The sequence below is a fragment of the Barbus barbus genome (assembly GCF_936440315.1).
Source record: "Barbus barbus genome assembly, chromosome: 41".
Taxonomy (NCBI): Eukaryota; Metazoa; Chordata; class Actinopteri; order Cypriniformes; family Cyprinidae; genus Barbus; species Barbus barbus.
The window spans coordinates 18,345,930-18,358,880 of NC_136719.1; the positions used below are offsets into that span (position 1 = coordinate 18,345,930).

At 35.8% G+C, this 12,951-nt stretch overlaps 1 protein-coding gene across 1 annotated transcript; it reads right to left on the reverse strand.

Annotated features, from left to right (window-relative positions):
* Nucleotides 1–54: 54 nt before the first annotated feature.
* LOC306860583 (oxysterol-binding protein-related protein 2-like) lies at nt 55–12,184 on the reverse strand. Its single transcript, XM_079402348.1, has 14 exons — nt 12,082–12,184; nt 8,720–8,817; nt 8,535–8,646; nt 8,350–8,425; nt 8,053–8,187; nt 7,207–7,304; nt 6,917–7,099; nt 6,524–6,631; nt 6,281–6,370; nt 5,965–6,091; nt 4,287–4,406; nt 4,064–4,187; nt 3,860–3,950; nt 55–2,598 (listed from the first exon to the last, which is right to left on the reverse strand). Exons 2-14 carry the CDS (start codon nt 8,754–8,756, stop codon nt 2,496–2,498), a joined length of 1,404 nt encoding a protein of 467 aa, XP_079258474.1. The 5' UTR covers nt 8,757–8,817; nt 12,082–12,184; the 3' UTR covers nt 55–2,495.
* Nucleotides 12,185–12,951: the final 767 nt, after the last annotated feature.

Consider the following 12,951-nt stretch of genomic DNA (forward strand, 5'->3'; position numbering starts at 1 on the left):
TCCTTAACTCCAGTACCATCTTGGTGAATGAAGACATAGAAAGCATGTTTTTTTCTATTATGTGTTTAATTAGATCCTCTTTATCCATGACATCGACTTCGATGAAGATCAGTTCACATTTTAGGTCAAATGAATGCAAAACAACAGATAATATTTCACAGAGCTGAAGCTTCTCCCAAATGTTTCATCAGAAATTTTGAACTGATGCTTGTCAATTCCCTTCAAACACAAAAGAGTAAACTGAAATTTCTTTAATTAGTGAGGTCTCACATATATTATTAATATTGCTAGTTTACAAATGAGCAGATTCATAGGACAGTTTAAGTGAATTTCATGTGATCTATACAAATGTAGTAAAAACTCACAATACGTCATGTACAAGTATGTAAAGCCATCATAGCACCACAGTAGTATAATTTGGGCTTCTATCTGTGAAATTCACAACAGAAACAATCAATGCAGACCAATATCAACAGCTTAATAAGATGACAAATAAAATTCTGAGTGTATGTTTGCTTTACATAGTTGCATTCACTGTGACCAGGTTTACTTGTATATTAACTTGATGTGATTGCTACAGGAATAGCTGATAAACATGGCACAAAATCATGAGACAATTGGGGATAAGTTGTTTTTTAATGTCTCATGATTTCAAGGGCTTTAAAAGACGTTAGCAGCTGGTGGAATAATGTACTCATATTTCTAACTGCTAGTAAGCATTGATAGTGAGATTAAATAATTTATGTTTAGACATGCCACAATATAGTGTAAAAAATACAGAGGGAAATAAATTCTAGTTAACTCTTTCCTTTAAAGTATGCCATGGCCCAAAGCTTGGCATTTGGAATTGTATGCACTACATGGAAAATATTAAAGATAAATACTCTTGTGCTACACAATAGATGATGAGCTCCAATTAAGTGTAGATAATAAACATTTCTAATAACTATATAACAGTGTTATTAATCACTGCGGTCACATACACCTGTCTCTCCACCTAACCAACTTTAGGCTGTCCAAAACAGCCAATAATAGTGTGAAAAACCATCAGCAAAAGTACTAGCATGCTTGACACCTTTGCGCTAGGCCAACCAAAGTATTTTACATAAACAGTGGAGCTTATTGACACATTAAATTGTACATTTCATAGACAGACAGACATTCCCATCAATGTTTGCATAGCTTCTGAGATTTGTGTGTGTTAAAATCACAGTATTGTTTAAAGTTTCGAAATAAAAGACAGCGGTGTCTTTCATGATCCTTTGAGGTCATCTTATCTACGATTTTATGTCTGAACAAAAATTAGTCCATGCAGAATGAAATTTGCTGTATGGCAAAAAGCATGTGAACAATGAAGCACATTCTGAGCATTTTTGGGACTCGTGATATATATATGTATGTGTGTGTGGGCTAAGGTGAAGCACCTTGACATTCGTGAGCCATTAAGTGCTGAAATTAAAAGAAAGATTAGCACCCATCTCCATTTCATTCACCAGGATGTATCACTCAACAATTCAGTCCTGACAAGTTATATGGCTTTAGTTTCTACAAGAGAAAAGTCGCTTTGGCAACCATAAACATACTCAAAACATCAATGCTAGGATGTAACCGGTTTTGTGTTATTTAGAAGAGCTTTTCAACAATTAAAAACACCTATTTTATTTTATTTTTTTCCAAGTAAACATTTTTCATGAGCAGCTTTCATTTTTGTTTGTCAAACAAAACAGATCTAAAATATTTCTAAATGTGTGAGGAATGAGAATATTATGTTTAGTAAACTCCCCTGTACCATGGAGATGGTGAGAAATGGCCCAAGAGCCTAATCAGTGAGATATAACCGTAATTTCTGAAAAAAATAAAAAAATAAAACTCGTTTTCATTCTAGGTACTCTAAATCAGGCAGATTCTTTAAATGTGAAGTTCCTGCACATCACGCATACCAAAAACAGAGGTCATCTTTTTGAGATAAGGAAAAAGCATATAATAGAGATGACAAAATAGCATTAGTTTGAACAAAAACACAAAATTATGCTCTCCTAATAGGTTCTGAGCAGCCTCACATTTCAATAATGACACAAAATATCTTCACAGATGGCACTGCAACGATGCCATCACTAACCACTTGTACCCATAAAATGAACACGTGAGTGTAACTAGCGAGACGCATGGAAAGGTAAGTTAGCACATACTGTACATAAACTAGCAACTTCTAAACATACTGAGGTGTGCACAGAATGTTTAACTCAAAATCTAACATATATGAAAATAAACAGTGAATTATTAAGGCATTCCCTACCTCTCTAAATAAATAAATCCATTCACACTGAATTTCCAGATTCTAGTAAACCCGTGGAGAGGTTTTGTCCAAAAACTGTTTATATGAATCTCACATTCCAATGAAAAATATGAAAAGAGCTAAAGGAGAGGAGATGATATGGATTGAGCAAAGGAGAACAAAGGATGAATCTCAAGACTCTTTCAGCTTCCCAACCGAATCAGTAGATCTCTGGAAGGTGAGAATACCTCCTGTCAAAGTAACCACCCTTGTAGATCCAGTCTGGAGCTCCAGTGTACGGATTATTGCCTTGCTGGAACCATCTGAAAGATGGGAGGCCAAGAAGGTTATAAAAATAAAAAGCCTATTCAAAATCTTCATTGAATTTTTTTTTTTTGCACTAATACACAGTATTAACCTTTCAAGATGGACATAGGCTACTAAAAGTAGGGATGTAACGATTAACCGCGAGCCAGTTGAAAATCGATTCATATATATTTGACGATTCAAATCGGTTGAGATGCTAAGCAAATCGCGATTCAATTAGGGGTAGGACTTTATATGAATGTATGTCTGAGGGTAACTTACTGTCTTTAGAAAAGTTTAGATGGTATTTTTTCTTTTCATCTTGCATGTGTGCAGCATCTTTGTTTGGATCATGATTAAAATGCAGTGGCTGCCTCTAATTTTTAATGGAAAGAGCACAGACAAAGCCTTATTTTGTTTATATGGAGAAATTTATTTTATTTGTGTTACTTATTTATTTGATTTGGAGCTTGTTTTAAAATTTCAATTTAGTTTTTTTATTTACATTTACATTATATTTACATTTTGTTATTTAGCAGAGGCCTTTATCCGAAGCGACTTACAAATGAGGAGAATAGAAGCAATCAAAATCAACAAAAGAGCAATAATATGCAAGTGCTATATTAGTATATTAATATAGTGTTACATTTCAATTTCACAAAGAAACATGCTGCATTTTGTCCAAGCAATAATAAAAGGACACAATTAATTTATAATTTGTCTTAAATCTCATTTTGTAAAAAATAAATAGTGAATCGTTACATCCCTAACTAAAAGGTTTTTAAATGATGGTATCTGCTTCTGTTTTTGAATATTAAAATTGCAATTTGCAGTCTCAGAACTGGCTGGCTTCATTAAAAAAATTATAATGCATGTAGTTGGTCGGTTTGTGTTTTAATGCCATGCCAAATAGCTTCCTTGGCTATTTTCATGGCACATAAAGTTGAAATAGTATACTTTAAAATTGAAACACCTTTACAAGTTTGCCTTAGATAATGCTAAACCTCTAAAATAACAAAATCAAATCAAATCAATCAGGGCTGACTGTTAATTCTCAAAGAGAACTTAAACCAGCACAAATAAAATATGTTTAAAATATACAGGACGCATTTTCATGAAAAGCTTCTATTTTTGTCTGTCAAGCAAAAACAAAACAGATCTAAAATATTTCTAAACGTGAGAGGAAAGAGAACATACAAAATGAGGAACCCAGGCCAGTAAAAAAAAAAAAATAATAAAAAAAAAAAGTGGATGGTTGTGCTCAATTCAAATACTCGCCTCGTAGACCATTCTTCCTCATCTTTGGCACGCTCTCTTCTGGCAGCTCTCTGCTTCTCTTCCAATCTCTCCTTCTCTCGGCTTGCAGTATCTGGAATTTAAGAATAGCTTTTAAACTTAGGGGTAAAATAAGTACAGCAACATCCAGGAGATAGTTTACTGGACAGATGGTAACAAAATGAGCCAAAAGAGAGATGTGCATACCGATATCCCCCTTTTCCATAGCTCTGATGTCAGGCCGCAAACGACAGTCTGTTGGTGCAATGACTCCGATCATGCCAGGCTCCAGCTCATTAAGCGTCATGGCAAAGTTGGTAAAATTATACATCTAAACAGAATCGAGGATAAAAAGAAAAGTTAAGAGAGAATAAGCATAACATGCAATCACCCAAGACAGATGTTGGAGTCATTGGAGGCTTGGGGTTACCTGTGTCGAGTGTGGCGGTCGAGGGGCTATTCTCCATAGCAGCGTACTGCCTGAGATCATAGTGACTGTCTCCTGAACATCTGGCATTTCATCTGCATCATCACTCCCTGTACTCTGCTCCTAATCACAAGTATACAGCACGACCATTAAAAGCCATAATACCTTACACGCATATGAAAACCATTCAACATTACAGATAAAGCGAGTTCAGGAAGAAAATGAAATAAAAAAAACTAACTAAACTACAAAATCTAGTATGATGGTGGCTCAGTTACTGTAGCTACACTGCTAAAACCCCACTGTCTTTACCTTTACTTCTCACTGAAACTGCATGTTAATACAAAGAAGGGAAATAAAAACACACTGCAGATCATTTTAATTACATTTTATTTTTCAATTACACTGGGGTCAATAGATTTTTGTTTTTCAAAAAAAGGTGACAGTAAAGAAAAGTAAAGTAAACTGTTCATTTCAACTTTCCATTCATTGAAGAATACTGAACACAATGTTCAGTTTATTTGTATTATTAATTCCACAAAAATAACCGTTTACAGCATTTGTAATAACTACCAAATCAGCATATTAGAATGATTTGTGAAGGATCATGTGACACTGAAAAGCGGTGTAATGGCTGCTGAAAATTCAGCTTTGCCATCACAGAAATAAATAAAACATGAAAACAGACTTAAATTCAAACAAAATTGTAACAATGGCTGCATCCTAAAGCCTAGGCAGCTGACTTGCCTTATGAGGCAATGACTTTGCAGGCAGCGTTTTTGTAAGAAGGTAGATCATGAAACTGATTCTGGACAGGCCTCTGAGGCAGCATAACGGTTTAATGATCTACAACAAAATAGAACGAGTTTTGGTGATAACTAAATTAATATTTAATTCCTATAATACTGATTTCTCGCTAGAAATAACATTAAAAGTGCAAAAAGTTAGTCAGAAATATACATTTACACAAACTGACCACCAAATGCAACTTTCAGACGCCATTTTTATTTTTTAGCTAAACCGTCACGGAATGGAACACACAGGATTGTGGGATATCAAAGGGAGCGAAGGATTCATCTATGTTGCCTTCACAATTCGATCAGAAGAAGGTACCTCCGTAGACAGGAGGTGAAGCAGAATTTGGATTCGGATGTGCCTTGATGCCTTCCTGCCTTGGAATGCTGCCTCCGAAAGCAGCATTTTAGAGCTTTCGGACACAGCCAATATTTCACAATATTACTGTTTTTACTGTATTTTTGATCAAATAAATGCAGGCGAGTAATACAAGTCCTCTTTCAAATTCAAAATCTTTCAAAAAAATCTTACAGACCCTAAACGTTTGAACAGTGGTGTATAATTAATTTGTATTCTATTTAAATAAATACATTTTCTAAATATTTCACACAAAAAACTGAAAAAGGAGTTTGTCTGTATATTGACATAAAAACCTGAGAGTTACACAATGGAAAGAACTTGCTCTTGTTGATATTTTTTTATGCTTCAGTAAAGATCTTGAAACTTTTTCAGTTGGCATAGTGCTCTCTTCTAAGAGTTTGCAAACAGTCTGTATTGTCGTAAGTGGTGAAGCCCCTATTGAGCCCCTTTGGAATTCCATGTGAAAACAGAGGAGAAAATAGATCACGGCTCTGCAGTAAGAGATAAATGACTTAACGCTTTTTACCTGCTTGTGTTTCTTGGAATCTCCTCCGCTTTTCTTCTCTGCTTTCTTATTGGCTTCGTAGACTTTTGGCTCAATGCTATATACACACTCAGTCCACTTCCCATAGATAACCCGATGCTTCTTTTTACTGAAATACACACAGACAAAATGAGTCACAATCACAAGCATTAAAAATGGCAAAGTACATACACAATCCAGCTGTAAAAGACATTGCTGATGCCTTTAGTGCTACAGACACGAAGTGGATGTGCAGAGTGAATTCTACAGGCTGGGTGCCAGATATACCCACTGACATTTGATACGAATGACTGCTCACCTCTTGTCCTGGATATGTCCCTCTACCCTATGCAGCTCTTTGCCAAACATGCCGCATGGCTTAAAATTCAGCACACACTTGTCCCCAGTTCTAAAACGAACAGAGAGACAAAAAAAGGGAATGAGTGAACATTAATCCACATGTGACATGGAAAGATCACAATGCAGCCTTTACGACAACAATATTTAAATGCTGAAAATGCAGGCAAATTATTTAGTGTAAGAAAGGAAAGAAATTAAGTACCTGTGGTTGACAATCTCCACTGTCCCATACTGCTCAATCCACAGTTTACCCAGAATAACGTTATGCACACAGCACATAGGGTTCGTCCATGTGTAAGCTTCTCTGTGTCTGAGAGAGAGAGAGAAAAGGTGTTAAAAAATAGCTCAGCCAAAACTAACGCCCAAAATCTCTTCCATACACATAGAAAACATGCTAAATAATAAATGGACATTCCAGCATGTCACTTATCTAGCAGATGATGCTTTCCAAAGCAAGTTACAGTACACTAAGGGCAGGGAAAGGTTATTGCCTTGCTCAAGGGTCCGATTGTACTTGAGGATCTCAATGACTCTCCAGCTCCAATAAAAAAAGTGATCATATTATTCTTAGTGATGTCACATAAATAAAACTCACTTGGAGAGCTCAAGTGTCATAGTGCCTTTAGGCTCTGCCTCCACACTCTTCCCCCAGAATTTCAGTTTAGGGTAGATGGAGCCGTGAAACGAGAAGTCCTGATTGAGTGACTCTGAGTAGAAGGCGCTGATTGGTGGATGGTGGCTCACCTGTTCTGAGATCATACGGTAACCCTCTTCATCCCTGAGCACAGATTTTCAAATTATTGGTGCATGCTAATTTGGATTTACATATTCAGCTTTGTAGTAGATGATGTATAGCGTTTATGTCCAAATGTTCTTCAGATTTACCTTGTAAGTTCAAAAGTCTCTCCTAATAAAGGGTTAAAAGGTTTTCCAGTTCTGTCCCATTGTGACGCAACAGCAGAAATGGCGAATGCGGCAACAAACTGACAAACAAGATGCAATTGCGTAATAAGAATTTGTTGAGTCTTTCATGCACGCACACATATGAGAGCAAAACATAAAGGAGGCAAGGTTTCTTTAGGTTTTTATGAAGGTCTTTTTCAAGACCTTTTTAAAACCAATTAGACGAAATGTAAGTAATAAATTACAAGTTAACAATATCAATATGTTCTCTAAATGTAAATATCTAGAGAGCACACAATGAGAAACACTTTAAAGTTTGAAAATACAACTACAATTAGATCTCTATTACATTTGAACTCATTTTACAAAAAAAATTGCTTAACTGGAAAATAACTTTTTGACTGTACCTCCTGATCACACTGGAAAAAAGGGATGTTCCTTCATAGAAAGTGTTTATGTCTCGTTTTCCAAGATGCATTGTGAAGCAAAATGACATAATGGCTTGTTTTCTGAGAAACTGATCAAAATAAAGTTTATGATTAACACAAAAACAAATATCTGCTTGTTTTCATATCCCACTGGACGCTATTTGTTCTTCTTTTAAGCATTAACTCACTTAAGTTTGTTCTCAGAAAACCTCATATCTTTATTTCACATCCTGATTTATTTGAATTGGAAAACAAAGACAAAATACTGAGGAACATCCACATTTTTTGAAGTGTAAGCAACACTGAATGCCATGACTTTTTAAGGCCTTTTTAAGCACTTAATTTGTGGAGGGGCAAATTAAGACTTCTTAAGACCTGCAGAAACCCTAAAGGCACTAACCTGCATACGCTCTATAGAATCAGAAAGTGTACAAGCTTTATGGATGAGGTATGTATGTTCCATGTACTCTGTAATCCTCTGCAAGAAGCTCAGCGGTTCGTTGAAAACAATAGGCATTGTTATCTTGGACAGCTCCTGCAAAGATAAAGTATTCCCAGATAGAAATGGCTTGGCATGTGGACGATGACACCACAATCTAAATAACATGTCTCTCTTTTACAATTTCATATTTCATGCTGTGTTTGAATGGAGAACTTTTGACTTAGCTATTGTTTGGTCAAAGTAGCTTGTGCTCACCATTCCAATGCATTTCTTCAAAAAGCCCCATACACTAAAATCAATTCTGGAGAACATGGGCGCTGGCAGAGTAGTCCTGAACACACAGACACACACATAAATCCATTACACAGTCCAACAGATAAACATCTTCACATTTTGTTTCCTGCCATTGGATATTATTTCACAGTATTCAGACTCCTTACCGCCTCTCCCATACTCCATTTTCAGATGGCACATTGCCATTCACCGCCTGCTTGCTCTCATAGACGCAGGCATCTTTAAAGCTGACTTCACACGAGTCGTCTGATTCTAAACCTGAGACAGAAGAGAGATTTAGCCATAGGTGCTGAGAAAAATGTGATGTACAGTACTAAACTTCATCACATACCCGTCTCGGCATCATAGAACTCTTCCTCGCTGTTCATGATGGACAGTTTCTGCTACTGATGTCAATCAGAAGGCATTGTTTCACAGCTTGAATTTGCTCTATAGATCAAACCAGAGAACAATATTGTAAGTTTGAAAATTAAAAAGACATAAAACTGGACGTCTAATAAAAATAAGTCCAACTTATAAAAATGAATCATTAACTTACTGTAGACTACTACTATGCCGTATACCTGGAACATGCTGGACACTAATGCTTGCCTACTCTCTGTCAATTCCCTTATTGAACACACAGAACAAATCCAATCACCTCACTGCCGTCTTTAAACAGCTCTGCTTGGCAAAACCATCTGATGAGAGTGTCTGACCAAGCTAATCTTTTAATGGCCAATGGCAGCTCATAGCTGAGAGAGAGAGCGCGTGTCAGCATCCGATTGTCATTATTGCAAATGACTGTACCGATTCAAAATGTTGGCTTAAGGATACCATTCAGGAATTATGATGTAAATGTCCTAGTAGCGCATATAAGAGTGTGCATAATAAAAAAAAGAGTTCTTAGAATTTTTGTAAATGTGCTTTTTGTATTCAAGTTGGCATTTTATGGTTTTGAATGTCATTTTCAATGAAAGTACATTAAATACATTCAATCAAATATATATCGTATACAGTACCATTCAAACGTTTGGCGTCAATAAGAGGTTTCCAAGGCCAATTATTACAATTTAAAATAACTTTTTATTTTAATATATTTTATCATTTAATTTATTCCTGTGATGCAATGCTGAAATAACGTCACATCATCTTTCAGAAATTGCATTTGCTGAATGGGTGATGAAGAAATTGCACATTACATTATTATTAGTATCAATGTTAAAAACAGTTGTGCTGATCAATATTTTTGTGGAAAGCATGATACATTTTTTTCTGGATGTTTTATTGAACAGAAAGTTCAAAAGAAAAGCATTCATTTGAAATAGATTTTTTTGTAACAACGCAAAATATGACAATGTAAATTTGCATTAAAATATTTTCCTTTTTTCTGCATTTTGGTTTTATCTTTCCACATGATTTGAATCACACCACATGACAAATGTTTTATTTTTTTATATTTTCAAAAATTTTGTTAAAAACCAAGTAATGGTAAACAATTATGCCAAAATATTTAACACAGTTCAAGAATTTAATTATTTTAATGAGGCTTTTTTCTTTCTATTCATATCAGGAAAGTTGACATTTTTAAATTTATGCACCCAAAAAAAACTATTAATTTTTAATTAATTAATTAATTTTCAATAAAAAACAATGCTCATTACAAAGGTGTATTCAATGTATGAATTGCACTGTAATATATTCTTAAATAAATGAATACAACGGACATAAATAAGCATCATGTCAATGACCCACAAACAAACAGAAACAGAAATAGGGAGCTAAAAGGAAAAACTCTTGTTCAGACTGCCAATTATAAAGATGTGGATGAACAAGATGCAAAGCAGTTCATTGGCCATATAACAGAGGCGGGCACAAATTCAAAGCAGTTCAAAAAACTTTCAGCCATTTAACGGAGGTGGGCACCATGCAAATTATTTGGAACTCAGAATGGCAAAGCAGCCATTTAACAAGCTGACAGCTATCACATATTCAAACACCCATGTGGTAAACTGCCAATAGAGGAATTCTTGGCTGGCTCAGCAGCACGTAGCCCTGGTCATTTTGCAACCACATAAATTCAAGGTAGCTCAACTGAAATGAATGTAGACTAGAGGTGGCTGTGACTGACCACATGCTTTGGGTTGGAACAAAGAAAAACTTGGACTCTTAAGGTGAAGGACAGGGTGCACTGCAAGGCAGCCAAACTGTATGAAGCTACACTACATAAGACAGACCGTTTGTAAAAAAAACAAAGATCATTTTACAATGTTGGTTTTGTAAAATAGCTTTCAAGTGTATTATTTAAGTTCCTGTTTTGTTATTAAACAAATGTTGGTGAATAATCCAATATTTCTATATATCATCATCTAATTCCATTTACATAAACACAAACACAGCACAATATAGAAAAATAAATAAATCATGACACTATATACTTTACCAAAACAGACTGTAACAGTATTATTTAATCATATGTGTTAAAAAATCAATCAAAATTACTAGACAACAAGACTTTTTTACACTTTCTTTCAAATATTTCCAAATAATCATGTAAACAATACATCCTATAGTCTTTCAGCTAAAGGGAACGGTTGGATGCACGTCTTTCGGCTGTGATGGGCTGTTATAACAACAATAAACAAAGAAAACTAGTCGTACAACTGACTGGAAAATGACAGCTCTACAGATAAATGGTGACTAAACCACATAAGTGGCTGGTTCTCAGAAAAACTAGCACAGTTTTTGGTGGTTGTGTCTGAAGTAAATACTGTACCAGTAGTTTTGGAATTTATATTGACATGGATGCACAAAGTTAGTTTTTCAGCAGTCAGCAGTCGTAACTGATGAAAAACACTACGTTAATCATAACTTATTAGTTGTAACAGTACAATAAAACAGCTTTGTCTTGACTGGAGTCACATGCGAGTATAGTTTGAGGTCAGTAAGATTTAAGAGTTTGTATAGCGAGTATAGTTTGAGGTCAGTAAGACATGTAAAAGTATCTACTGTCACTTTTTATCAATTTAATACATTTAATAAATTTTATACATTTTGTATAAAACCTTTTTTTTTTCAGTGCACGTCCACAGCATGTGCTCTTCTCAATCAAGCCAAAATGCTTCCCCAGATTTAGGACTGCTGTTAACTAGCAGATGGATCATAGTAGCATCTTTCATCATACACACAGGTAACTTATAATGAGTGTCAGTCAAAACAGTGGAGCAGATTAAACCCATCAAAAGCACAGGGCAATCAGTTGATTCAGTATATCACTTGAAAGACATAGAATGCACTGCTTAGCACGTGATCACATGCAGCACCATATTAACACAATCTACATCCACCCATCCTAGGTACACTGCCAAACCATAGCCCATGCAACGTCTAGCCATCCGTGCATGAGGGCAAGCTGACATTCAAGTTATGTCCCGTTAGATATACAAACATAACATCTGATACTATGAATAACCTTCCTCGCTCGACATCTCCAAACTAGATCTACTGCGTGCGGAAGGCACTGGGTGTTTGGCTTGAGCTGTTTTGACCCGCGTTAGCCGCTAGCAATGAGCATTGACCAATGACCAATGACAAACCGCTTATTACTCATCAACACGTTTGATGTCGTCAAAACCTTCAAGAAGGCGCAAAATAACACGACGTATAACGTCGATCTGGCTTAGAAGGCTGTATACTGTGCGTGTGTCGCGTTACCTTTCAATTATGTAAAGCTGGATCGCTCCTTTCTCCGGTGGGACAGAAAACAAGCGCACAGTTTGGGAAGACTGACAGCGGGGCGGATACATTTCGCCAGGACGAGAGAACAAGCTGGATTGGAGGGTTAAGGAGGCGGTACAAACGAAGTTGGGCGGGGCAACGTTTGATTGACAGAAGCAGTAGCCTATTGTGAAAGAACATCCCTCTTCAAATGCACGATATTAACCCTTCGAAGGGGCGGGGCTATATTGAGGTTACATAAAGGGGTCGGTACTAAAAAGGCAGGGATATGTGGGTTATTTATAATCCTAACAATAAATATCGCCGTCGGCTATGGCAGTGGAGATCCTTGATTGATTATGACTGCTGTCCAGGAATAGATATATAGGAATCTTTAGTTATATAGACAATACATTGATTTTAGGGTTTGAATAAGAAAAATCAGTACGAAATAGAAAATATTCAGTGAATTCACAAATAGACAGATGTTTTACAGCTTCGTTGTATATTTTGAATTCTTATTTGTGCTGTGAAACAGGGCCAGGAGTTTGTGGGGACATGAAAATAAATTAGGCCAATAGTGTAACATATGCTTCTTGGTTTTTGCTTTCATTTTGCTTTCAATTTTCATCACATGGGCTTTTTTTTATATAATTTGGATTCCATAATATAATAAACCAGGTTTTAATAAACATATTATAATCATTACAATATTACTAAATATTCTTGTGTCGGAAGTTGATATGCTATTTGTTATGGACCACACTTCGTGGCTACAGCCAAGCCCACATCACCTGAATGCGTTTACTTTCATTTGAAGCCACTAGATGTCAGCAGAGCAATGTTATCCGATATTTTGAGATGGTC

Coding starts and splice junctions, on each gene's coding strand:
- LOC306860583 (XM_079402348.1), bottom strand. CDS start 8,756: ATGAACAGCGAGGAAGAGTTCTATGATGCCGAGACGG. Junction 7,100..7,206: donor GAGACTTTTGAACTTACAAG/GTAAATCTGAAG, acceptor ATCTGTGCTCAG/GGATGAAGAGGGTTACCGTA. Junction 4,188..4,286: donor GACCGCCACACTCGACACAG/GTAACCCCAAGC, acceptor GATTCTGTTTAG/ATGTATAATTTTACCAACTT.